The 26,212-nt window shown below is 34.8% G+C and overlaps 3 protein-coding genes across 8 annotated transcripts; 2 read left to right on the top strand and 1 right to left on the bottom strand.

Annotated features, from left to right (window-relative positions):
* Positions 1–611: 611 nt before the first annotated feature.
* LOC130716661 (F-box/kelch-repeat protein At3g23880-like) lies at positions 612–6,491 on the bottom strand. Of its 2 annotated transcripts, none has more exons than XM_057566662.1 (2): positions 5,602–6,491; positions 612–1,901 (listed from the first exon to the last, which is right to left on the bottom strand). In XM_057566662.1, exon 2 carries the CDS (start codon positions 1,863–1,865, stop codon positions 765–767), a length of 1,101 nt encoding a protein of 366 aa, XP_057422645.1. In that variant the 5' UTR covers positions 1,866–1,901; positions 5,602–6,491; the 3' UTR covers positions 612–764. The 2 variants fall into 2 exon arrangements, with proteins under 2 accessions (XP_057422645.1, XP_057422644.1); XM_057566661.1 differs by having other exon boundaries at positions 612–1,887.
* LOC130719918 (rRNA-processing protein EFG1-like) lies at positions 3,203–14,978 on the top strand (the record flags this gene model as incomplete). The annotated part of the gene is made up of 10 exons (XM_057570512.1): positions 3,203–3,466; positions 4,114–4,176; positions 4,425–4,526; positions 6,620–6,674; positions 11,386–11,499; positions 11,619–11,678; positions 12,097–12,140; positions 12,908–13,033; positions 13,955–14,009; positions 14,142–14,978. Coding segments are annotated over 10 exons (894 nt in total), but the record flags the coding sequence as incomplete, so codon positions are not given.
* Positions 14,979–16,076: 1,098 nt separating this feature from the next.
* On the top strand, positions 16,077–25,263 carry LOC130717917 (protein ALP1-like). 5 transcript variants are annotated; one of them, XR_009012452.1, is made up of 7 exons: positions 16,077–16,382; positions 17,412–17,542; positions 19,728–20,290; positions 21,486–21,528; positions 23,876–23,950; positions 24,088–24,455; positions 24,536–25,249. XR_009012452.1 is itself a non-coding variant. In XM_057568318.1 (5 exons), exons 4-5 carry the CDS (start codon positions 24,093–24,095, stop codon positions 25,037–25,039), a joined length of 867 nt encoding a protein of 288 aa, XP_057424301.1. In that variant the 5' UTR covers positions 19,852–20,290; positions 21,486–21,528; positions 23,876–23,950; positions 24,088–24,092; the 3' UTR covers positions 25,040–25,263. The 5 variants fall into 5 exon arrangements, 4 of the variants coding, with proteins under 4 accessions (XP_057424301.1, XP_057424304.1, XP_057424302.1 ...); XM_057568318.1 differs by lacking the exons at positions 16,077–16,382; positions 17,412–17,542 and having other exon boundaries at positions 19,852–20,290; positions 24,536–25,263; XM_057568321.1 differs by lacking the exons at positions 16,077–16,382; positions 17,412–17,542; positions 23,876–23,950; positions 24,088–24,455; positions 24,536–25,249 and adding exons at positions 22,144–22,693; positions 22,771–22,996; positions 23,081–23,763 and having other exon boundaries at positions 19,852–20,290.
* Positions 25,264–26,212: the final 949 nt, after the last annotated feature.

The raw sequence follows: 26,212 nt of genomic DNA, 5'->3' as shown, positions 1-26,212 counted from the left end.
GCTTAGTACAGAGTTTTTAACAATCAATAACATCTAAGGACATGATATTTTGTTTATAAGAAATGTGACCCATAAACTTAATGCCTTAAGGTTTTGGGTTAAGATGTGGTGTCCAAGATCTCCTTGGTGTCTCTTCTCGGCCTTGGCCTATGGGTCCGCGCCGTGACTCTCCCCAACAATTTAGCCTATTGTATTTGTAACTAACATATATAACCTCGAACAATGTGTGATTGTTTGTGACTATTTTAACTAAAATTTGTTTATCAATCCCTTTTTTGGATTGAGGGAGGGATGGAGTTGAGAATATCTGGTTTATGTAGCACACAGAATCAAATTGATGGGATATGAATATAAAAATATACTACCTGGATTTGTCCTTCAAGCTTTACACATTTAATAATGCCATAATGTTTGAGGTTAACTATGATCATGATATTAGCAACTTTGCCTCTATTTTGTTAATGCTGCATAAAGTATCTACGTCAACTAATGATATTAGCATCGATTAAATGTTTCTGCACTAAGAACATCTAAAACACATGTGTTCTCTTAGATCACATGAATATGCTATCTAAATACAAGAGAGGAAGAAGACAACTAAAGTCTAAAAATATAAGGCGAATACAACACTGGTAATACATAATTGAGGTTCACCCAAACAACTTTAAGTCTCATAAATTTCGTAATATTGGAGTCATGAGATCAAATGTTCTTACTTATTAAGAAAACAATTTCAAAACCATATAAGTAAAAATAGGAAGACTCTACAATGGTGAAACTAAACACTCATGGTAAATATGCATATCGTGACTAATTCTTCCCTTGATCTTAGGAAACTTCAACTTGCCATTATTTGTGTTAAACATAACTACATGACCATCATTAGATCTCACCAGAACCACCACATTTTCTGAAATGCACAAGGGGCGAAGGTGAAAAGAAAGCCTAACGCACCTAGGGCGCTTAGGAATCTGTAACTTCCAACGAGGTATTGATATCAACTTGGTCCAAGACTCTTGAATGCCATATTTTTTCATCAACCACACAGCACAATGAATATTGTTAGAGTAACTCAAACAAAGACAGTTACTCAAGGCATCTAGCACATGATTGCGGGGAGAGTCGTCATGTAGTTGAAGAGGGAGTAACACTTCATCATAAGTCTCATTCTCCAAATCAAAGGAAATAATACAATCTCTTTTAGGAGCTAACCAATTCAAAGTGCCGCTCACAAATTTTCCTTCCTCCTCATCTGACCATTCTGGCCGTGCACGTGGGGAAGTGTGAATAGTTGTCCAACAATTGGTACCAAAGGTATGAACTCTAGTCTCAAAGCCTCTAGTATATAGCACCTTGTACTTGTCATTAACTTGATCATAACCAAAGCCATAACGAGTGAACAATTTCACAATATTGATGCGTGGAGATCTCACAGAAGCCAATCTAGTAGAAGGGTTCCACAACCTGAAATAACCGTTATGATCACACAAACACATCAGCCCATAACATGAACCTACAATATATTGGTGCTTGGACTCCACCCTGAAGCTAAGTATTTCCGGAGGGGCTGATGGGTTTTCGAACAATGACTGCACTGAACATGTTTCTATTTTGTTCGATTCATTTTTTGCAAAAGAGACCAATTGTTGACGGGTCATGTTTGTATCTGACATGGAGTTGCGAAGGTGGTCCTTCACAAATTGGGGACTGTCGATAAGAGTTTTCCATGATTTGCATACGCATATGAATCGTAGAAGGGATCTCACTGGAAGCTTAAGGAGAATTTCGATGATCAATTCCTCGGGTAAGACCAGCGACAACAACAACGGTGGAGGTGGCTGCTTCATATTGGTGGTTTCAAGCATTGCTAAGAACCCGACTTTAATCCTATTTATAGGAAACTAAGAACCTGACTTTAATCACAATAATAACGTAATAAAATCTTTACAATTTTTAATCTTACTATCCTTTAAAGATTTTGAATCAAAGATCCCGTATTAGGATTTTTATTTCTTATTTACAATATCCTTTAAAGATCCTAATACGGGATATTTGATTCTTTTTATTTTTTATCAAATCAAGGAGAATTTGGATTTAAAATTAAGATAAAGAAGCATAAACATGAACATTTACATAAAGTGATATTTTCCAGTTAAAATTAGAGTAGCTCATTTAAATTTTACCATAAAAATTAATTATTCAAAATAAAATACAGAGAAGATTTAATTTCAGGTCAAGATAACTTTTTTTTTCTATCTCCTTTGAATCAGAATTATAATTCACTGTTTAAACTTTTTTTTTACATCAGAAAGATAAATTACACCCTTTATGAATTTATTTATGGACAAACCCTCCCCAGTTAAAAATAAATTCTATAATATTTTATTTATATTAAAATATATTATTGACGTGTACCAAAAAAAAATTATTGACTTTTTGAGATGTTATTAAGATAACATTTATTATTTAATAAATAAATTTAAAATAATAGATAAAAAATTTGAAAGAAAGATAATAGATAAATTTGAAAAATTATTTATTTGCTTCAAATTTTGATTTGCTTTTTATTAACGATGACAAGAATCTACAAAATATTTGAGAGTCATTCTAGTAGAAAATCCAAAAAAATATTTGGATGATCGGGTTAAGAATCAACAAAGTATTAATTTATATAAAAATTATATATTGGGTGGAAAAAAAATTTAAAAATTGCGGGTCATACCATTGCAAGCCCCCTTTTGATAAATCTATACTGTGAGTGAAGAAAAATGAGAGAGATTATTATGTTATTCGGCTCGAAGTAATGTGAAGTTAAAGGAGTTGTCTAAATGACTCATGTAGGTTACTAACATTGACTAATAAGATTTTTTATAAATAAATAAAATATAGAAATTTCAACTCAATTATCTTTAATGGGATTGAATGATGAGTTACTTAACCCAAAATTTATCATAGGTTATTTAGACAACTCAAAGTAAAAAAGAATTACGAATGCTTATTGAACAAACAAATGAAATAAGGTTGTGTTTGGATGGGGTGATTTTTGGGGGGAATGTAATTCTAGAGGGTATTTTAAATCCCTTAAATTGAAATACCTTGTTTGGATATTTATTTGTGGAATTCTAAAAATACTGGTAATTAAAAGAGGTAATTTAATGAAGGGATTATGGGGTAATCAAAATACCCTCAAAATTGGAAGTAATTGGAAAATCCCTCACTGGCTCGTGTCTCTCACTCTCTCGTTCTCGCTCCCAATCTCACTCTCGCTCCCGATCTCAACCTCTCTGCGATCTCGTTCTCTCGTTCTCGCTCTCCCGATCTCACTCTCCCGATCTCGTTCTCTCGTTCTCGCTCTCCCGATCTCGCTCTTTCGTTCTCGCTCCCGATCTCAACCTCTCTGCGATCTCGTTCTCTCGTTCTCGCTCTCCCGATTCATGGAGTGGCTCTTTCTTCCCTCTTCATTCAGGTAAAATCTCTTGATTCTTTCACAAATTTTGCAGTATTGTTGTTGTGGTTGTTGTTGTTTTTTCGAATTTGATTTTGTTTTTGGAGTTGAAAATATCTGTTTTGTTCTTGTCTTGAGTTTCGTTCGTTGATGCTAGTACTGGGTTTGTGATTTTTTTTTCTCCATTTTGTGCCTGGTTCAGAAGCAGATGAACATAGGTGAGGAAGACAATGGTTTCTATTTTTTTACCAAAACAATAATTAGAGTTACATAAGAATTGCTCAAACTGAATCTGAAAATTGACTAGGCCTCAATTCATGTGTAAATCAAAGGTACTTTAATCCTCTGTTGCTCTTGGCCTTGACCCACCTTGATTTCCAACCACCCTTTTGGAATTTCTTTGGTCCTTCCATGGTGATGGTATGCTTTTGTAGGTGTATTTCTAGATTAGGATGGTTTTGGGGAGAAACAAAGGGACAAAAACCCATTATGCAGAGAAGGAGTTTGATGAATAAAGAGTATTTTTATAGCAAGTAGCAATAGCATGATGTGTGTTATATATAATAAGGTGCATTGCATTCCTCAAGCATTATTTCATGACAGTGATTTGATTTGTGTTTATTGTCACTGTTTTTTGCTAATCCTTGATGATCGGAAAAATATTTCAGGCTACTGCTATAAGTGGATACACTAGCAACTCTGCTTCTGCCAAGAAGTGCAGAAAGAAGAAGGTAAAGTTATTCATTTCATCTTATAGTCAAGCCTGTGATTTTAATATTTGTAGTGAGTTTTATTTCAAAACAACCATGGACATATTAGGATAGAAAGAACTTTTCACTAGCAAATTCTTCCAGTTTATTTAATTGGACATATTGTCATTTAGCTCTGAAACTAAAAGGGATAGTTGTGAATAAAATTATAGGGATAGTTGTGACTAAAACCTTTCTGATTTTGTGCTCTTACACTCTCTGTTCTTCAGGTAAAAAATATAGGATTTACTGGCGTTTTCAGGTTGATTTTTAAGCCGCTAGTTAATGAATTTCCTGGCTTTGCAGCAGTATGTTATTCATTGAGGCAGAAGGTAGGTTACCTCTTCTTAAAACATTAATTTCCCACTTGTTTCAGTGCCCCTACATTGGAGCAGTATGCTTGTTCTTTTCTTTCTTTTTGGGGTGACTTATCAAATGATATATTTGTAGAACTCGGATTGGGTGGTTAACTGTTTACTAAATTTTGTTGCTTCCTAATTTTATGATTAGTAAAGGCTTGTGATCATTTGAGGAAGCATGTTAACTTGAAGATGTTACAAATAGGTGTATGTAACATAAGCATTTAATTTAGGAGTTTGAGGATGATATACTGCCAAGTGCCAACTGAAGATGAGTGCTAGGTAGTTTTAGAATACTTGCTGGGATTTCGTTTCATTTTGTGTGCCCTGATAATTTCTATGACTTGTAGTAGGACTACTTCACCTTCTAGAGCTTAGAATAATTGGTAGTAACTAGTTAGTTCGATAATCTGAACCAGGTAAAATATCTTAATCCAAACCTGCTTTGATTCTGAAAATCTGATATGGAATTTGTTATTTCTTGCTTGTCAAAAGTCATGCTCATAATTTATCCGCATAAAATCAAAAGAACGTTGAGGATTGGCTTTAAGAAAGTGATGAAATAATAGTGAAGATGTCCCACATGGGGGAGTTCAAGAGCAAAACAAGTCTTCATAGACAATACTTCCCTCTTGAATAAGCTTGAGGTTAAGTTAGGCACAATCCATTCTTAATTCCAATTTATATAAACTTAGGATAGTAGTCAAAAGGGTAAGAGAAGTGAAGTTTTCATTATACAACATCAGAAACTAAATAAAATACACAGACTCACATTTGACAAATTAAATTGACAACTGCAGAAATCTTAAAATTAACCAATCAACTTCATGTAATAAAGAAATTAAGCATGCAAAATTACCAACGGAGCTGTTCAGGAATAAAAAATGAAAATTCAGAAAACATACTACATATGTGAAACCGTGGCTATCAGAAGAAAAAAAAATGACAAAGGGAACAATATTCTCTAAGAGATGCACAGAAACAGATATTGATATTGCTGAGCGACCACAAGACAAGAAAAGAAAAGGAAGAAGGGGAGGTTACTTACCTACGTTGGGCCAATTTCTGGAAAATAAGCGTGTGGCGGTGAGGAGCGCTGATGCCTGAGGGGAGAGGAGAGTTTGAGAGAAACTCGTTTCAGGAAGAGAGAGAATTAGGGCTTGTGTGAGAGAGACTTTAGGTGGAAATAAAAACAAATATTAATAGATGGGATATTGTGGTTTGTGGAACCCAAATAAAATTAAAATAAAAAATCGTGATAATATAATAGTGAAATCTTTTTTATTTTGCTAATTTTCAGGAAGCCCAAAGAAACTACAGAATTCTGAGGACAGTAGTCCCCATTACATCATCTTAGACATCAAATAGTGAGGGATAAGTTCACTGTCAAAAATAAACTCAGCGCAGCAATTGGCTTCATGTGGGATGAGCTGAAAAGAGATATTCCAGTTGGCACACGAGTGTTGTGGGGAGCATTTCAGAACAATTAATTCAAAGGCCTCCTTAGAGTCAATCTCAACATCAAGAGCCTTAAGTCCAAGGTCAAAAGCAATCTCAAACCTTTAGGATTATTCTAAGCTCCATCCAAACACAACCTAAAGGTTTGAGGATTGAGGATTGCTTTTGACCTTGGACTTAAGGCTCTTGATGTTGAGATTGACTCTAAGGAGGCCTTTGAATTAATTGTTCTGAAATGCTCCCCACAACACTCGTGTGCCAACTGGAATATCTCTTTTCAGCTCATCCCACATGAAGCCAATTGCTGCGCTGAGTTTATTTTTGACAGTGAACTTATCCCTCACTATTTGACGTCTAAGATGATGTAATGGGGACTACTGTCCTCAGAATTCTGTAGTTTCTTTGGGCTTCCTGAAAATTAGCAAAATAAAAAAGATTTCACTATTATATTATCACGATTTTTTATTTTAATTTTATTTGGGTTCCACAAACCACAATATCCCATCTATTAATATTTGTTTTTATTTCCACCTAAAGTCTCTCTCACACAAGCCCTAATTCTCTCTCTTCCTGAAACGAGTTTCTCTCAAACTCTCCTCTCCCCTCAGGCATCAGCGCTCCTCACCGCCACACGCTTATTTTCCAGAAATTGGCCCAACGTAGGTAAGTAACCTCCCCTTCATCCTTTTCTTTTCTTGTCTTGTGGTCGCTCAGCAATATCAATATCTGTTTCTGTGCATCTCTTAGAGAATATTGTTCCCTGTCATTTTTTTTTCTTCTGATAGCCACGGTTTCACATATGTAGTATGTTTTCTGAATTTTCATTTTTTATTCCTGAACAGCTCCGTTGGTAATTTTGCATGCTTAATTTCTTTATTACATGAAGTTGATTGGTTAATTTTAAGATTTCTGCAGTTGTCAATTTAATTTGTCAAATGTGAGTCTGTGTATTTTATTTATTTTCTGATGTTGTATAATGAAAACTTCACTTCTCTTACCCTTTTGACTACTATCCTAAGTTTATATAAATTGGAATTAAGAATGGATTGTGCCTAACTTAACCTCAAGCTTATTCAAGAGGGAAGTATTGTCTATGAAGACTTGTTTTGCTCTTGAACTCCCCCATGTGGGACATCTTCACTATTATTTCATCACTTTCTTAAAGCCAATCCTCAACGTTCTTTTGATTTTATGCTACCTTTGGTTTGGCTGCAATCATTTTGCTATGCAGATGCAATTCAATTGCTCTCTCCGTTGCTTCTTCTAGTTTTTAAAAGTTTCATGTGTTACAGCAAACATTGTATCCTAGTCCCTAATGGATCACAACCAAAATTCGTAGAAAAGCTTCGTTGTTTTATTTGATTTTTTTTTATATTTGCAAGGATTAATGTAATGGGTCTTAATTTTATAGCGTAGCTGAAGGGCGTGCCCTTGGTGGGACCTGCAATTGTGGTGACTGCAGTGCAGAATAGAGAGGTGCATTGGGTGGTTTCGTAAATCCGTCCACTATTTTGCTTCTTTTTTCTAGGCATAGTTGCACTTGGAATTAGAATTTCATTGGAAATGTCAGGCAGAGGAAGTGGAAGAGGATGGGGAAGAGGACGAGGGGGAATGTATGTCCCTCCAAAGCCATTCGTACTTTATCCCGAGGTAATTCTATTTATATTCATTCATCCATACCATAGTTTCCTTTCGTTTTCTATTTTTGTACCCAACCCTATGGTTATGGGTATATAAGATTCAATTCTTCATCTTAAAATAAATACGTACAACTTAATTTTGCTGATGGTGATGTGAAGGGGATACTCGCAGCCTAACAATGCACCGAACCTAACATTATTTTACTGACTGTTCAAAAGGCTCTCTATAATAAATGATTGAGGAGTGCTAGCAGTAACACACACTTCTGAACACACTCATACACTCCCTCTGGTTGGTCAATTCTCAAAATAGTCATCATATTTCCCTCACTTATTAAAAATGTGTTAACTTTTTAAAAATTAAATCAATCAGGTTGAAGAGTTAGGAGCATGTTTAGAAGAGTGTGTTGCACTGTTGCTAGCACTTCTCTAAATGATTCGTGGCTTCTCTCAACCTTTTTTTATTTAACCTGAAGATTACAACCAGTTAGAAAAAGTGATTTTATTTTACGAGATTTTAAAAAATGAGAAGTTACTTTATGTTTGTTTACAATTATAAAATGTGTTTTTACTTTAAAAAGTGATTTTAAATCATATGGATATAAGAAAATTAGTTTTATGCTTTTTTAAAAAAAGAATCTGTTGTTTATGAAAAGCATACCCTAATTCTTAAAAGAATTAAAAGTGAGTTTTTTCATAAATTAATTAGAGACAAACAAACTATGGGCCTGTTTGATTCTGTTTTTGTTTTATTGTTTTCAAAAACTGTTCTGCAAATCAGTTTTAAAAAATTGTTTTTGAGAATTAAGTAAATAAAAAATCTGTTTGATGATTCTATTTTGAAAACTGTTTTGGGAATGAAAACACAAAAAAATCTGCTTGTGGTAAATGTGTTTTTAAAGCATGTTTTGAAAATTATAAATTAAAAAACTTGATAAAAAAATTCCATTTTGGATTTTTCTTTAATCCATCAACGCCTCTCATCCAGTCTCCACCGTTGTCAGTGTTTAATGGCCCAAACATCCAACCAAAAAATCCTAGGTTCTTCACTCTCAAAACTTTCTTCATCCAGCACTTAGCGCCTATGCAAGGCAAACATGCGTATTCATGTGGTAGGTGCCTGGTTGCCATCAAAGTAAAAGCAAAAATTGTTGGGAAAACTAGCACCTAATCAAAATCAAACTTACAGCGAATATAGATCAATAAAATTATAAAAGAAGAAAACTTTAGAAGAGAAAAGGGATGAACAGATTGGAATTCGTTGCAGAGATTTTTTATTTGCAGAACATGGGTTTCTTGGTGATGGATTGGAAACGATAGACGAGTCTGGGTACAGGTGATCCTGATTTGCTTATTTCCCAGTAGTGCTCCGGAGTCCCACATCGTATAAGGATGTTTACTTCATTACTGTATCCAGTAATTACAAGAGTGCCATTAATGAAAATATTGTTCTCCGTGTTTCTGAAAAAACACCAAAACAGAAAACAAAAACATATTTTAATTGTTCTGATTTTTCTGTTTTAAAAACAAAAAAATAGGAAACTGTTTTTTAATCAATTATGAGAAAACAACTTTATCAAACAAGTTTTTTTGTTTTTAAATTTTATAAAACAGAAAACTGTTTTTAAAAACAGAAATCAAACAGGCCCTATATTTCCTTACATCAGAATCTGGCAAGAAAGATGGTGGACTGTGTCTTAGTTTCTTTCCTGAGCATATATTTATAGTTATACATTGTAATCAACTGCCCGCTGCTTATTACACATGTTCATCAATCTGATGCTGCAGGAAGTTAATTGTCCTGGTAAAATCGATATAAATGATGATTATATGAAAAACTTGCTTAGCTGGAGTTCTAAGGGCCCGTTTGGTGCGACGTATAGTATAAGGCCTGATAGTATAAGACCTGATAGTATTAGGCCTGATAGTATAAGCCCTGATAACTTTTTTATACTATCCAGCGTTTGGACATACTCTGTATAATTTACCATATCGTTTAAATTGATGCAATTTTATGTTTAATGAAGTATTGAATAATGGTATATAATAAAAATCAAATATGGAGATGATTATAACGGTGGTGGCGGTGGTGATGGAAGTAGTGGTAGGTTGGTGGTGGTGGTGGCAATGGTGGTAGGTTGGTGTTGGTGGCGGTGGTGGTGACAGTGGAGATAGGTTGGAGGTGGTGGTGGCAGTGATGGTGGTGGCGATGATAGGGTGGTGGTGGTGGTGGTAAGGCGGTGGTGGAGGCAATGGTGGTGGTGGTGGCGATAGGGTGGTGGTTGTGGTGTCGGTGGTGGCAATAGAGTGGTGACGACGATTATGGTGGTGGTGGCGATAGGGTGGTGGTTGTGGTGTCGGTGGCGGCGGTAGGGCGGCGGCGGTGGTGGTGGCGGTGGCGGCAACACCGGTGGTGGCGGTGGTGGTGATCGGGTGGTGGCGGTGGTGGCAGCGATGGTGGTTGTGGTGTTGGCGACGATAGAGTGTGGTGGTGGTGGTAAGGCGGTGGCGGCTTAGTAAGGTGGCGGCGATGGTGGAGGGTGGAGGCAATGGTGGTGGTGGTGGTGGCGGCGACGGTGATCGGGTGGTGGCGGTGGTGGTGGTGGTGGCGACGACGGTGATCGGGTGGAGGCAATGGTGGTGGTGGTGGTGGCGGCGACGGTGATCGGGTGACGGCGACGGTGGAGGGTGGAGGCAATGGTGGTGGTGGTGGTGGCGGCGACGGTGGAGGGTGGAGGCAATGGTGGTGGTGGTGGCAGTGACGGTGATCGGGTGGCGGCGGTGGTGGTGGTGGTGGCGGCGACGGTGATCGGGTGGTGGCGGTGGTGGTGCCAATGATGGTGTAAGTTGGCAGCAATAGAGGGTGGTGGTGATGGTGACTTATACATCACAATCTTATCATGCCTTATCCATCACTCACATGATGGATTAAATAATACGTCATTTTAACGTATAAGGGGACTTTGATGGATAAGCTTATACAATACAATGTCATCACCAAACAATGGATAAACTCATAATGTATTGTATAAGCTTATACTATCATGCCTAATACGGCGTGCCAAACGAGCCCTAAGTTTCAAAGGTATTGGAAAGCCTCTCCTTATCTTCTGGAGGAGAGAACGTTGAAGGGTGGTAAGCATTAAATTGTACTTTACAAGATATATGCATTTTGAGATGATCAGACCAACATCTTTGATTCAAATACTAGTTATATTATTTTCTCTGGTACTGTATGTGTTAGTTTGAATAACATTTGTAATTCTGTTAGTGTCTTTGGAATTCTGTTATCTGCACATGTGATGTGCCAGCTGGCTGTTAGTTATGTGTTGTCATAACAGAATTTCGTAGTTACTATAGCTTCTCTCATAAGCTTCTTGTGTAACTCATAAATATGAGAACCTGTGTAATCACTCATTAGAGTAATGAATACAATTTTATTTCAACGTATCCAGTTTCAGTTCTTTCTCTGCTTCCCCTTCTCGTAACAGTCTCACGTATGACTATGTAATTATACTTCCCACATCAGCTGGGGGTGAAAGGATCCTGTGAATATGATAAGGTTTACACCATTGAAAGCTGGGTAAACTGCATCTTAAGCATTTACAATGCTATCATGGAACCATATTTGTCCCTAAATATCTGGATCCTCCCTACCCTGTTACTTCATTGATGTATATTAATTTTCTTGAGTCAAACTTCATTGAAGTATATTTTTCTTGTTTTGTTGTCAGAGAGCAGAAAAATGCACATAGAAAGATATTCTGACAGGAAGAGGACCATGTTTACTCGTGATTCTCTGTCGCAGGTTTTAATGTTCGACAATTTTCCTAAGGAATTGACACAAGGTGTGAAAAAAGGAATAGACTTTCACGGTTAAGCTTTTGGTGAAAAAGTGCTTCTGCTTTTATTATGCATTTGAGGTTCCTGTTAACAATTGAATTAATCCTAAGTTTGTATTTTTCAGGTACATCGAAGCGGATGGCAAGCCGAAAATTTTTTCAATGGAACCCAGAGGCAAATTTAGGTTTGATGATTTCCTATAACCCTTTTCTTTTTATTTGGTTAAACTATGGGTTATCCACAAATGTGATTGAGCTAATCAGAGTTTAAAGATTAACACAACACAAGGTTCATCTTCCTAAATATACCCCCTCCCTTTCGATAAATAACTTTTTGAAATTTATTTACTTAGGAATCACATGTATGCAATTGTACTGAGCACTGAGCAGTATACACACTTATGGTTTCCCTTTCTAATCTGGGTTATAATAATATTGTTATATAAAATTATAAATTTTTGATAGCTTCTGTTGCTGAAACTGTTTTTTTATTGGATTGAAACATTTTTCTGAAACTTAAAGGCGATGTGGATTCCTGTTTGCTTATAATTATGATAATGCCTTCAGATTTATCTTTAGACTGATAAAGATGTTTGTTGACAGAGAAGAAGCTAGATTTCTTCGAACAAAAAGAGAAAAGGAACCAGGTACAGAATCTTTGCTTTAGAATTCTTTCCTTTAATTTTCCATATTAACAGGACTGTTAACACTTTCAGTCATATAGGTATTAATATTAAATATATGTTACTGGATGGGGATATGGCGAGTTTCTGAATTCTTTGAGGTCTTGACATCTTGTGTGGAACATGGAATTGGAACTGATTGGAATTATTAGACCTTGAAATTGGAACCCACAATTCCAAAGTCTAGGTTCATTAAAATTTCAATCCTAATTCCTTATGATATATCCATGATCGTAATGTAATAAGTTAGTCTAACCAACACATGTTTCTCGTTATATAGCTCTCAAGAATTCTAATTGAAAGTAGCATGGATTAATAAATTAGTCCAACCAACACATGTATCTTGTAATGTATTACAGGAACATCTGTTTAATACTTCAACAAACTCCACCATAACCATTTCAATTACACTACTGCTACCACCTTCCACTCTGCACGAACACCATTTTTGTTGTTATTACCAGGGGTAATCCCATTATTTTTTTCCTCTACTGTAACTGTTATCGCCAGTGTTGTTATCAGCAGAGTTGCCCCACTATCATTGCTACTTTTATCACCAGAACCACTACTATCATCGTCACAACTATCTATTCATCTTTGCTTGATCCTTAGTAAATTTAAGGAGTGTTGAACCCTAAATCACTCCATATAAACATTTTTTTGTTGATTCATATTGTTGGGCTGCCTCCATTTGTCCAATGAAATCCTTTGATGTTTACTTTCACCTGCAGGGCCGAGAGGATGAAGATGAAGATGAAGATGAAAAGAAAGATGATGAAGATGAAAAGAAAGATGATGAAGATGAAGATGAAAATGAAGAGAGCGATGACGATTTCGGTGGTGATGATTACAATCAGGTTCCACTCTAAACCCTACTTTAATGTGTTAATTTTACCATTCTTGGACTCAAGATGGTTCTCTCCTTGGTGCAATAATAGTACGTTGCATTCACAAAATCTTCCAAGCAAAATTTTCAAATTGTAGATAAAGAAAGTTAGAACTAAGCAAATCCAGCATCATTGACTGTGAAAACTAAGCAAATCCAACATCATCCCTTGTCTATACTAAAACTTTTTGATTGAAAGGTTTCAAGGGTTTGTGGTGAATGCCTTTTTAATATATAAAAATAGGTGCGCCGAGAACATGTATTAAGTTGATAATGGAGCTTGTTTGATAGCTTTCTCAGTATGTAATCTTTTGCCCTTCTTTGTTTTTGATAAAGCAAGATCCTGCGGATCTGGCTGATGATTGGTTTAGGAGAAGAAAATTAGAAAATTAAAACCTCAAGGGTTTAGTTTATCTAATATTTCGCTTCATGCTTTGTGTGGTTGCTTTGAAATTTTATCAAGTGGATTCTATATGCTACTCTCCATTTGTTCAAATATTTACACATTGTGCTCACTCCTCTTCCACCACCAAAAAATAAAATAAAAATAGTAAGTAGGGATGGAAAAGAATTAGAAAATGAAATTCATGAGGCTCTGGTGAGCTTGGTCTTTCTTTTCTCTTGCACATAGATTTGTGAAGTTTCTTTAAGATTGTATTAGTGAATTTATGTTAAGCTTACTCAGCATTTGTTCAAATGTGACATACGCACATTTTTCCTTTGACATCTGGCGGTATATATGATAAACATATTTCAGAATTGAAAGTTTAGGGTTGATGGCTTCCAAGGGTTATTTCACTATTCTCCCTATGAAGCATACCAGTGTTGCTAATAAGTTTTGTATTTTAATATTGACGCTAAAAGAAGTGCTAAATCAATTATCATCTTGCAGGGTGAATATCGTGATGACGATGAAGATGATTATAATGAAGTGGATGAGGGGGAAGGTATTGTCACGTTATTGGTTCAATGCTTTTTTCAATTTTTCATTCATTTTAATCATTGTAAGGCAATTTCAACTGTGGCATGTTCCTGTAAACAACTTCTTAATGTTTTACGTATATTTTCATTTATTGCAGATATCTTCTAGCATATATCCCTATGGACAAGAATGATAATCTCTACCATTCTGTGTCAGCTTCTAAACCAGCACAACACTATAGCTTCTTTAACAAGTTGGAGATTCAAATTATTCCTTGGCCTTTTCTTGCTTCTAGGATTTTACTTGCCCCTATTTCAACTTGCTCATTTACATATATATAGTGTCTACCTTCTTGTAAATCTTTAGTTTTAAAAATGTACTATAATGCTTGACAATTAAGAAGTGTGGTTGATAGAGAAGTTGAATAAGTTTATCTCATGTTCGCTTTTATTTGAATATCTATTCCATCATGCATCAAAAGAATTGGGTTTGGTTTCTTACCTTTCCTCATTTCCTGCAATCTTGCATTACCTGGATGCAATCATTTACTGAATAATGAGTAATTTTGATTTTTTTCAATTGGATCTTTTAATTAAACGATGTTATTTTGGGACTTCACATTTCAATCCAATGCTAATTGATCCAAAGTCAGTGTGATTACTGGTGTTTGGATGGAGAGAAGAAAATGGAAGGATGGAATATAAGTGGAAAGGAATAAGAGGAAAGGTTGTAAGTGGAAAAAGATTGTTGGTATTAATACAAATAGTTACAGTCTCCGGTGGCCAGGAAATTATTCAACTGATCAAAATAACTACCCCACAGAGCATAGTTGATTTTCACCCTGCATATTAAATATCAAAAGTAAATAGTGTATGGATTTAGTTTGCAGATAAGTTGTAAGTTCTATAAATTGGTACCCTCAATTGTCAATCTCTATGGCAATCATTTTTTTTTATACTTGTAGAATATGGAATATAAAAAAGATCTCTTACAATATTTTGAGGATTGTCTAAATGACTCATGATGGTAACTTTACCTCACCCTAATAAACTAATATGATTATTTATAAATAAATAAATAATTTTTTTAAACAAAACTTTATTAATGAAAAAAGAAAAAAGAATATATGTACAAAGGTTACAAACCCCACACCAGCCAACCCGTCCAAAGAAGCCAAACAAAATCTACAATAAAATTGTTATTCCACTTATAATTTAACACAAATTTCGAATACTAGTTTTGTTGTAAGTGGAGAAACAATATGGAAACAAAAGAGGATACGAATCAATCTGTGTTGTTGTGAATCTTGTGTGAAAAAGTAGAAGGCTTTTATAATAAAAGGGTAAAATAGGAATGAAAAAAATTTAAACTCACTCAATTTCATATTTTCATCAACTATCCACTCGAGCAATATAGTGGTAAATTTATTCAATTCCATCATAAAATAATGTCCAAACAATGAAATTTTTTTTCATTCCGTTCCATCCTATCCCATTATGTTCCATTCCGTTCCGCTCCATCATCCATATTATGTACCATAAATTAAAACACAATCTAAGTATAATCAAACACAAATTAAGATAGTTAAACACAAATCAACTTAACTTATTCCTCCACGTTTGGAAGAACTTATTTAAGCTTATCTGACAACATAAGCGTTTATGCCGGTGTTTGAGAGAACTTATTTAAACAGCTTATGGTCTACCACAAGTTGTTTTGAGCTTATTTTCATAAGCTATTCATGATAGCTTATGAAAAAAAACTTATACTTATATATAGCTTATTTTCAATTTATTTGGTTAAATTTTTTAAAATAGCTTAGTCATAAGTGCTTATGTGAGTTGTTTTTCCAAATGGGACCTAGTGAGTTGCATATATCTGGGAGTTGTGATATACTCACACCTCTCTTTCTCTTACATATCATTTCCACTCTGCTTTCTTCCTTTCTCTCTCTGCATTTTATGTCACATCACCTATCATATCACTCATTTATCTCTCTTTTCTTTATAATTTGGTGAGGTGGAGGTGGAATTGGTTTGTGAAAATATTATTATTCGATATCTGGTGGTGTGATCTTATCATCTGCATGAAGCGTTAAACAGTCATTGAAGCCACTCACACAAAACTCAAACTCACTCGCCATGTATTGCTTATCAATAAAGAAACCCATTGTTGCCAGTTCCACTCTTCCCCCTAAACCCGATTCTTCTTCTTCTTCTTCTCCTCCGCAACCAATCAACCCCAGTCCCCAAAAACCACCTTCTTCCGCCGCCGGAAAACCCCCAATTTCCTCTTTACCGCGAAACAGGCTCCGCCGTCGACTGCCACAACCCTCCGTCATCCGAATGGAACGCATCGTCGGCACCGGAAGCTTCCGAGACGGCGAACCCGAGCCCAAGTACACTCTGCTCTGCTTCTTCTCTTCATTATTACTGATTAATTAATTATGTAGAAATGTAGAATATATGTTAATGATTGTGTTAGTAAAAATGAGTTGCTAATCCAAACTGGAATTCCAAGTGCTCATGTTCTATAGTGAAGGATTTAGCTTCTGTAAAGTGTAAAGTGAAGAGTGAAGTTTGGAATTATAACTGTTGATAAGAAAATCCATGGTTGAGATTTTCATTATATTGTTATATGTGTGTGCACATGCATTGTTTCACAATCACAAACTATTTTCTAATGTATAGTTATCGATGCACGATATCCGCTAAAGTTATTGTATTTTATCTTCAAAAGTGCACTGGAGTCGGATCTCTAATTGGAAAGGTATTATTTTCATTAATTTATCCCTGGAGTTTGGCCAGAAAGTAAATCTAAGTGCTCTATAGGGAAGGACTAAGCTCCCCTAGAGTGAGGAGAGCACTCGGAAGAATGAAGTGTTGAATCATAAAGTGTTGATCAGAAAATCATGGTTGAAACTTGAGATTTCAATAAGTGCATAAATTGTCATATACGCATATGTATTGCATCATAAACTATTTTCCAATCAACAGCTATCATTGCACTTTATCCTCTAAAGTAATGTTCGGCAGCCAAATCTGTAATTGAAAAAAGTATCATTTTCATTGAATTCTTATTAGTATTTTCCTTGCTAGAAATCATGTTAAGAGTTAATTGGAGTTAGTTGAAAATATAACTAGGTTCAGTTATGGTTGTGATAGGAAGGTTAGGTCCAACTATATGTAGTTGGTACTTGGTATCCCCTGTATACTGTAATTCAATTGGTTTAGAGACACTTAATAAACATTTAGATTGGCTACCTTTCTATTCTCCCTCTATTTTTCTTAAGACTCTCTTACACTTTCTTGGTTTAACCACTATCAGATTTAAATGCGTTTACAATCAATTTCATTGAAATGCACCATTTTGATTCCAATTTTTATGTTTTCATTTTTTAACCTTTTTGGCTTTTAATAATGAACAGAGATTCAGACGTAAGGAAGACTATTTTTGACTTGTTCTTGGGGCAAGCATTTGAAGGGCCGGTTGAGAAGAAGCTGAGAGAAACAGGAGAGTGGGTGGCTGCCAATAGCGAGGCCAGATTGCGTTCCGCTGGTAGTTATTTTCCTTAATATTTGTCCCTTTAGCTAGAATTGTACCCTTTTCAACACCCTTGCTGTCATAAATTATAGCGACACATTCTCTTATCTTATTCCTTTTTAACACCACATTATATTGTTGAAGAAAGTTTACGACTCCCAGAAATTAGAGTAGATCTTACCTGAGACTAACGTGATTTAGTAGGACCCTCATAATAAAAAAATTGTTGAATAGAGTGTGTTAGAGTTTTGTTTGTAATGTTCCTTTTTCTGTTATTATATATTTCTTTTTGTTTAGGCTTTTGTCTGTGATTGAAAGTTATATCATGTGCTGGGATATATATTGGTTATTTTATTGTTTTGATATGAAGAAATGGCATGTAAATTTTTTGTTGAATTAATTTTGTGTAATGGTAGAAGAATTTCTCATGTTACTGAATACTGGCTAAAACACACTGGACTGTAATAGGGTAAGACCGCCCATAACCAAAGTGTCTTGTACAAGAGGGACTTAACAGTTAGAATAATAGAATGGAACTTAAATTCTTATAGTAACTCCCTATTGGACCAGAATAGAAGTTAATTGTAGCTGCCAATGTAGATATATATTGAGTAGTATAAGAAAGAAGAGGCAGATTTGGCTTTGTATAGTTTCGTTTGGGAGAGGAACTGAGCTTCTCTAATTACTCAGTACTTTTAGAATTTGCATTGTTCTCTGAAACCTACAGTGTGTTTAATTAATATGTGTTGTTTATGTAATAATAAATGAATTCTTTCTCTTAGTTCTATTTACCAGTTAAGTCTGGCTACTTATGAATTATGATTATGAATTAGTATTGAAAATATTGAAGATGTTTTATGAAGTTCCAAGAAGTGTGTTGAAAAGAGCGAGTTATGGAATTTGTTACTGACAATTTCTTCTGCTGCGACTTTGACTTGTCTTTGTTGGGACTTTTGTCTTGGTGACCGCCAATGGAAAGTGTTTTACATTTTTTATTGTTTGTTGTGAAATGATGACGTGTCATTTTTTGGTGAATTAGTTTAAGTATGTTTCTGGAAGGATTTCTCAACTTACTGTCCGAATCACTTAGGCTGCTTCTGAATTTATAGTTGAAGTTTTCAAGATTTTGGTTGAAGTAGTTTGTTTAGGTGCTTGCTATGAATTTCAAAAAATTGAGCCTGCTCAAGGTTCTGTACAGCTTGAGGAATTGTGAGTTGCCTCTTGAGGAAGTTCAGGGACTAGCTGGAATTCTGGAGCTTTTACTGTTTACCTTTTTCTTTTGTGGATTATCAGGTTCAGGTCTGCCTCACTGCTTTTTGTAGTGTTATTTTTTCAAAAGGCCTTCAACTAACCATCACTTACAATGAAGATACTTGACATTAATTTTCAGCAAAAAGATCCTGGTATGAGGTTTAGACTTTATACGATAACTTGGGTACAAATTGCTTGTTAACATTAAATTGTATGGTGAGACTTGTATGTTAACATTTGTGCACCCATAGTCTTCCATCAATCATAATATTGTTAGGTGTCTTTCCTTGCCACGATGGAATGAAGATATTCCAAATAACAATGTATTTTTATGATCCAATTCTTTTTTCTGCCTTGAAACATGAACTCCATTCAGAACATCCGGGGATTTTGTTGCTAAGGGACACTTACCAATGACAGTCTCAGTTAGTAGTGTTTTTTTTTTGGAATAGTTGGAAATGGTTGGACTGGTTTGTTGGGACCTAAGTTTCTATTTCCTATTCTTGAGCAATAAGAAATTTCTATCTCTGCTTCCAGGATCACATTAATTCTGGGTTTAGGTTTCTATTAGTGTAATTTTTCTACTGATACTACCAGTTCTAATATCAGTAGTTATTTCCTTTATGGGTTTAGGATTCTATTCTTCTATCCTAACAACTAACCAACTAAAGTGGGTTACAATTAGTTTTTTCCTTTACTCTGTTTTCACCCAACATACACTTGTTTAATGAGAGTTTTAAGCATATGGCTATCAAATACCTTACAGGTTATTTAAATTAACCTATTCTTTCATTTACTATTGATCTTTGAAACCCAATGTGTCTAGCCCTCGTGTTATAATTTTCTATTTCTAGGTTTTTAACCATTTTAAAATAGTCTCAAATATGAAATAGTTGTTGATAATTCTTTTCTTTCTCTCTTATTTATTTATTAATTTAAATTGTTGCAGGAAAAGGGACTCTAATGTTCATGTTTGTGTGGATGCTACCAATTTGGGCTATATTACTCATATTAGCTACTGGAACCATCAAGTTACCATTCAGTAGCCCTTTTCTTGATGAGATCCTCTTGTGAGCATAGGCCAGCTACTTTTTGTAGATTCAGTGGTAGTAAATTACTTAAGGTTGTGTTTGGATGGGGTGATTTTTGGGGGGAATGTAATTCTAGAGGGTATTTTAAATCCCTTAAATTGAAATACCTTGTTTGGATATTTATTTGTGGAATTCTGAAAATACTGGTAATTAAAAGAGGTAATTTAATTAAGGGATTATGGAGTAATCAGAATACCCTCAAAATAGGAAGTAATTGGAAAATCCACCCAATCTCGCTCTCGCTCTCGCTCCTGATCTCACTCTCGCTCTCTTGCTCTCGCTAGCGATCTCGTTCTCTGCAATCTCGTTCTCTGCAAATCTCGTTCTCTGCAATCTCGCTCTCCCGATCTCACTCTCTCTGCAATCTCGCTCTCTCGTTCTTGCTCTCCCGATTCATGGAGTTTCTTCCCCCTTGATTCAGGTACAATCTCTTGATTCTTTCACCAATTTTGCATTATTGTTGTTGTTTTTTCGAATTTGATTTTGTTTTTGGAGTTGAAATACCTGTTTTGTTCTTGTCTTGAGTTTTGTTTGTTGATGCTAGTACTGGGTTTGTCATGTTTTTTGCTCCATTTTGTGCCTGGTTCAGAAGCAGATGAACATAGGTGTGAACATAGGTGTACTGGGTTTGTCATGTTTTTTGCTCCATTTTGTGCCTGGTTCAGAAGCAGATGAACATAGGTGTACTGGGTTTGTCATGTTTTTTCTCCATTTTGTGCCTGGTTCAGAAGCAGATGAACATAGGTACCTTCTTCGCCATAAGCATTTGAGTATCTTCCATCGTAGGGGACTCAATCTTGATGGTTTCTTCAAGTACCTCTTCAGTGATGATAATCCACCTCTGTTACCTTCTATTGGGGTAAACTAAACCTTGTGATTTGTGTGTTCTTGTTCTGTGTAGTTTTGAACATGAGTGAGAGCTATGGATTTGGTTTTATATGGTTTCCTATTGTGGATTTTACTAAATTTATGACCCTTTTCATTTTGTGTTCTTCATAGTACTCATGATAGTTCTTAACAACTAGTAATGTCAAATTTATGGTGAATTTGTAGCGAGTCTGTTTCATTTTGGTGCTAAGTGTGTAGTTTTAATCATTTAAGTGGGTGTTGGACAGAACCCATTGTCTATTGGAATTTGTAAATTTGTAGACTTGAAGCTATAAGGTAAAATATAACAAAGGGTTTTGCTTGGGCCATGTTTTAGATATTGGAATTTGGGGTGAACCTTGTCTTGTTTGTTTGGATTTGTATATTCTTGTCCTGTGTAGTTTAACATGAGAGAGAGCTCTGGATTTGGTTTTATATGCTTTCCAATCGTGGATGCTATTCTTATTAGAGTGGATTGTGCCAGATTTAGTACCTTCTTTCCTTTTGTGTTCTTCATACTCATAATGTTTAAGAAATATGCTTAAATTTTCCCCTCCTCTTGTTTGCATATTGATATACTATATAGCACTTTCAGCTTCTCTTAGGTGTAGTTTCTGGTTTGGTTTGAAATTATGAACACAACTAAGCAATCAAACTCACAGAGTGTAGTCTTTCTCTTCTTTCCTTCAGCTAAGGTTGTGGTAGAACTTGCGAAATCCAGACTAATCCTTGCTTTCCTCAATTTTCAGGCACAAAACATCACTTTTGGTGAGCATGTCAAGAGATTCTAAGGTTCTTGTTTTCCTGTCTTTTATGTTGTCATGTCCATTTACTTGTCTATCTACTTAATTTTGAATTTTCATTTACACTGTCAATTCTTCCTTTCCTGTCCTAACATGCTTTGATTGTTTCAATAGGACTATAGGTACTAATCAATAAGTTGTTTGTGTGTGTTGTAAAATCTAAAAGAGGAATAAAGTTATCTGTGAAGTTCAGTTTATAAAAAATAGTTTTCCTAGCGGAAGCTAACAGAGATCTAGAGTGTTTTTTCCTTACTAAATGAATATTTATGTCTTTCTAGTATTCAATCATTATTTTTATACTATTTGATTAATCTGACGTATAATTTGTAGCTTCAAATTGATTGCCATGGCAAGTTCATACTTTTTAGATATTTCTTTCACTTCAATGCTCCAGTACTTTTTACTTTTTTAGAGAATGTTTTAACTTAACTCTTCACATTTTCTTAGTGAGCTTGTACACATCCCTTGTCCTTTTTAATCACATCTTATCCATTTTATGTTTAAACTAGCTGATTCTGAATCTGATTGAGTTAGCTTCTCTTACTTCCTATTTTCTTTATAGTGTCATGCAATATTGATGTTTTATTATATGTTTTTTTTATAGTTAACAAATGGATCTTAGAGTAGTTGACACTTCAGTTCTTTTACGAAAACGTAAAAGAAATGAAGAAGAAGAGGCAAAATTGCAAGAGCAAATAACATTCATTGTTGCTAGTGTCGTTGCTATGCTTTTAGGTGTAGTAGCTTGGTATCATGAGATGCATTTTGTTAAGGAACCGTCCCGAAATTGGGAATTGGAAAGACGCAATTTCCTTAATCGTCTATATAGAGGAACTGAAAGTGATTGCATTGAACAATTAAGAGTCAGTAAAAGGGCATTTTTTAAACTTTGTGGAATTTTACAAGATAAATGACAGTTGGTAAGAACAAGAAATGTCCCAACGATTGAAGCAGTGGCAATGTTTTTGCACATCCTTGCTCACAACCTAAAGTACAGAGTAGTGCACTTTACCTATTATAGATCCAAAGAAACAATAAGTAGGCAATTCAACAATGTCCTACGAGCTATGATGAAAGTGAGTGGGGAATATTTGAAGTTTCAAGACCATAATAATCTAGAGGGCTCTGAGGCATACAAATGGAGATGGTTTAAGGTAAACTTATCACAAGCTTGAGTAATTATGAGATTTCTAGTAATTACAACTTATTTATGATTTTTAAACTTTTTTAGAATTCGATTGGAGCACTTGATGGGACACATATTCCAGTAACAGTGGCAGCAGAAGATAAACCTAGATACCGTAATAGAAAGGGTGACATCTCTACGAATGTGTTAGGGGTTTGTGGTCCAGATTTAAAGTTTATTTACGTGTTACCTGGTTGGGAAGGCTCGGCAGGAGATTCACGAGTATTGCGAGATGCTTTACGTCGTCAAAATCACCTTCAAATTCCGAATGGTAATATTCTCAACCTTGATACTTTTTTTACTATATTAAATACAATTATATGATTTTTGTTTTCTTGGAAAAAAACCATCGCAGGTAAATACTTTCTGGTCGACGCAGGATATACAAATGGCCCAGGATTTTTAGCACCTTATCGAGGGACTAGATATCATCTCAATGAGTGGATTGGAAACACCCCTCAAAACTACAAGGAGTTGTTCAATCTCCGTCATGCAAGTGCAAGGAATGTAATTGAAAGATCATTTGGGATATTGAAAAAACGATGGAGTATATTAAGAACTCCATCTTTTTTGATATAAAAACACAAATAAGAATGATTAACGCTTGTTTCGTACTGCACAATTTTATAAGAGATGAGCAACAATATGACCCAATTTTAGAGGTCCAGGACTTGGAGCTTTTATCGGTTGTTGATGAAGAGTTAACCAGTCAACATGGGGAAACAATTACAAGTAATGTTGCAAATGAGGTCACAACTATTCAAGTATCTGAGGCATGGACAACGTTTCGGGACACTTTAGCAATGGATATGTTTGTTGAATATCAACATAGGAGAAACTTAGTTTAGGGACAACATGTTATCAGTTGTCTTTGCTTTCTACCTTGTTTGTTGTGTCTGTTATCTGTTTTTCCATTTCTTATGTGTTTCTTGTTTATTTTTGTAGTTGCTTTGTTCTGTTGTGTGTGTTGGCTCACTTGGAAGAGCCTTGTTTCCAAGCTTTTTATCCTATTAATATTAATTGAATGATTGATCAGAACTAACTGTGGCTTGATTCATCCAATTATTAGTTAAATGCTTAGTATGTTGTCTTGTATATGTATATTCTGTTTATTTTCAGAAACTCTTCATGTTTATTTATTTTCAAACAGGGTTACAGCTGGACCAGAGACTTGGACAGTGAGGAGCTATTGGAACAGTTGCTATATTGACTTGTTGGTTGCCGGGTAATATTTTATAACTTGAGGATATTCATCATCTTTTTGTTATTTGATCTGTTTGCTGTGGACACTTCAATTAGGTTCAAGTGCTCTATTTTTCTTCTGGTTATTAGTAATTGTCTAATGTTTGTTTATGTTTGAAGGAGAGATGAGGGGAAAAAGGAAAATGACGGAAGCTAGTAATGAGGATAAGAAAGATGATAGCAGAGCTTACTTTACTTGGAACTTGGAGATGGACCGTGCACTTGCTGATATACTTAGAGATCAAAGAAGCATGGGAAACAAGAGTGATGGTGCATGGAAAGGAGTGGCATATAACACTGCAGCTCAAATATTGTCTTCACGCTTCAATTTGCAACTTATTGGAGAGAATGTTAAAAACCGCATCAAGCTGTGGAGATCATGGTATGGCATTGTTAGTGACATCCTTAGTCAAAGTGGTTTTGATTGGGATGGAACCAAATATATGATTTCAGTTTCAAATGAAGATGCATGGAATGAGTATGTCAAGGTAATGATTTTTAATGTTATTACTATTTAATTAAATTATTGTTTGTGTTAGTATTAATATGCTGTCTATTTTCTTTGTAGTCACATAATGACGCTAAGAGGTTCCGATTTAAGGTGATTGCTAATTGGGATGACATTGTAGACTTGTGTGCTAAAGATAGAGCAACGGGAATTGGAGCAGAGACATCCTTGGATGCAGATGACATCATGAGCAAAGAAGCAAATGAGGATGGAGCTTATATTGTGGATATTGATGCTGATGAACAAAGCTCTACAACAAGGAAAAGCAAACAACCAATGGAATTCAAAAAGGGAAAAAGTGGAGAAAAGAATGGGATAATTACTTCAATGAATAAAGTGGCTGAGTCATTGAGTGAATTTGTACAAGCAACTAGAAAAGGGGTGAAAAATGTCCAAGAAGTGGTTCATGATGTGATGGATGAGCTAAAGAACATTCCGGACCTTAATGGCACTCAATGGCTAAAAGCAGTGGATTGGCTTTCAGAAAATCCAAATAAGTTGGAGATTTTGAAAGCTCTTCCCATTGAGAGAAAGAAAGATTACATCTTAGCTTTTATGCACTGATTCGTGATTTGCTATAGTTTATGGACCCATTTGTAGTGTTTCCAACTTTCCACTATGCCACTGTTGAGACTTTCTTTTATTTAATTTTCATTTGGATTGATGTTAGCACTTGTTACTGTTGAGACTTTTTTTTATTTAATTTTCATTTGGATTGATGTGAGCACTTGTTACTGTTGAGACTTTCTTTTATTTAATTTTCATTTGGATTGATGTTAGCACTTGTTAAAAACACAGTTTTAAATTTAAAGTAATAGGAAATGTGATATCTCCGTGAATGTATTAGAAATTTGTGATCCAACTAATTTCAGATTTTTTAGTCAATTCAGGGGGTTTGGGCCGATTATAAAATTCTGGGTTAATTTTAAGTTAAGTTTTTTTATTATAATTATCCAAATAATATTAATTAGATTAAAAAAGTAAGATAAAGGAAATTCAATTGATTCAATTGAATTCCCTAGCATTACCCAAACAAAGAATTTTAAAATTGATGGAATTTAATCACCTTATCCAAACAAGGGAATTTGAAAATCAAGGGAATTCAATTGAATCAATTAAATTCCCTAGAATTTAAAATCCCTTGGATTTCTACAATCACCCCATCCATAAATGCTTATTGAACAAACAAATGAAATCTATATACTATATAAAAGAAAATCATTATCCAAAAACATTGTACACATGGCAATACAAGAATAAAAGTTATCACCCCCTCTCTGGCTGACAAGTGTCACAGTCAGAGAGACTCACACATATTAAAAACAGTTAATTGATTTCCCTATAATTTTGTATTTTTGTCCCCCATTAAATTATAGTTATGAATGCAATTAAAATAATTTAATGTTTACATGATATGAAAATAACATGATATGAAAATCACATTAATATGTATCATTGACAATTTTAATTATGTATCATTGACGATTTCAAACATTTAATACTTTTACATGTTTAAAAAAATCATAATACAACATTTAATACTAATTACTATTAAAAAGAGAAAAAACGCTGATTTCCTTATTTAACATAAATTTAATTGAAAAAAAAATAATGGTTTGGAATGCAATTAAAATAATTTAGAATATTACATGATACGAAAATACATTAAACGTTTTTTACATTAAATAGAAAATCCGGTTTTTTAGTTTAAACTCTCATTCCTTACAATTTTTTTTT

The sequence above is a fragment of the Lotus japonicus genome, chromosome 5 (assembly GCF_012489685.1).
Source record: "Lotus japonicus ecotype B-129 chromosome 5, LjGifu_v1.2".
In the NCBI taxonomy this organism is placed as follows: Eukaryota; Viridiplantae; Streptophyta; class Magnoliopsida; order Fabales; family Fabaceae; genus Lotus; species Lotus japonicus.
This window is presented reverse-complemented; position numbering and strand designations above follow the sequence as displayed.

Excerpts from the sequence above, each read along its gene's own strand:
- LOC130717917 (XM_057568319.1), top strand. The coding sequence starts at position 24,093 with ATGAGGGGAAAAAGGAAAATGACGGAAGCTAGTAATGAGGATAAGAAA. Across the intron at positions 24,456-24,535 it reads CATGGAATGAGTATGTCAAG|TCACATAATGACGCTAAGAG; the intron begins GTAATGATTTTT and ends TTTTCTTTGTAG.
- LOC130716661 (XM_057566662.1), bottom strand. The coding sequence starts at position 1,865 with ATGCTTGAAACCACCAATATGAAGCAGCCACCTCCACCGTTGTTGTTG.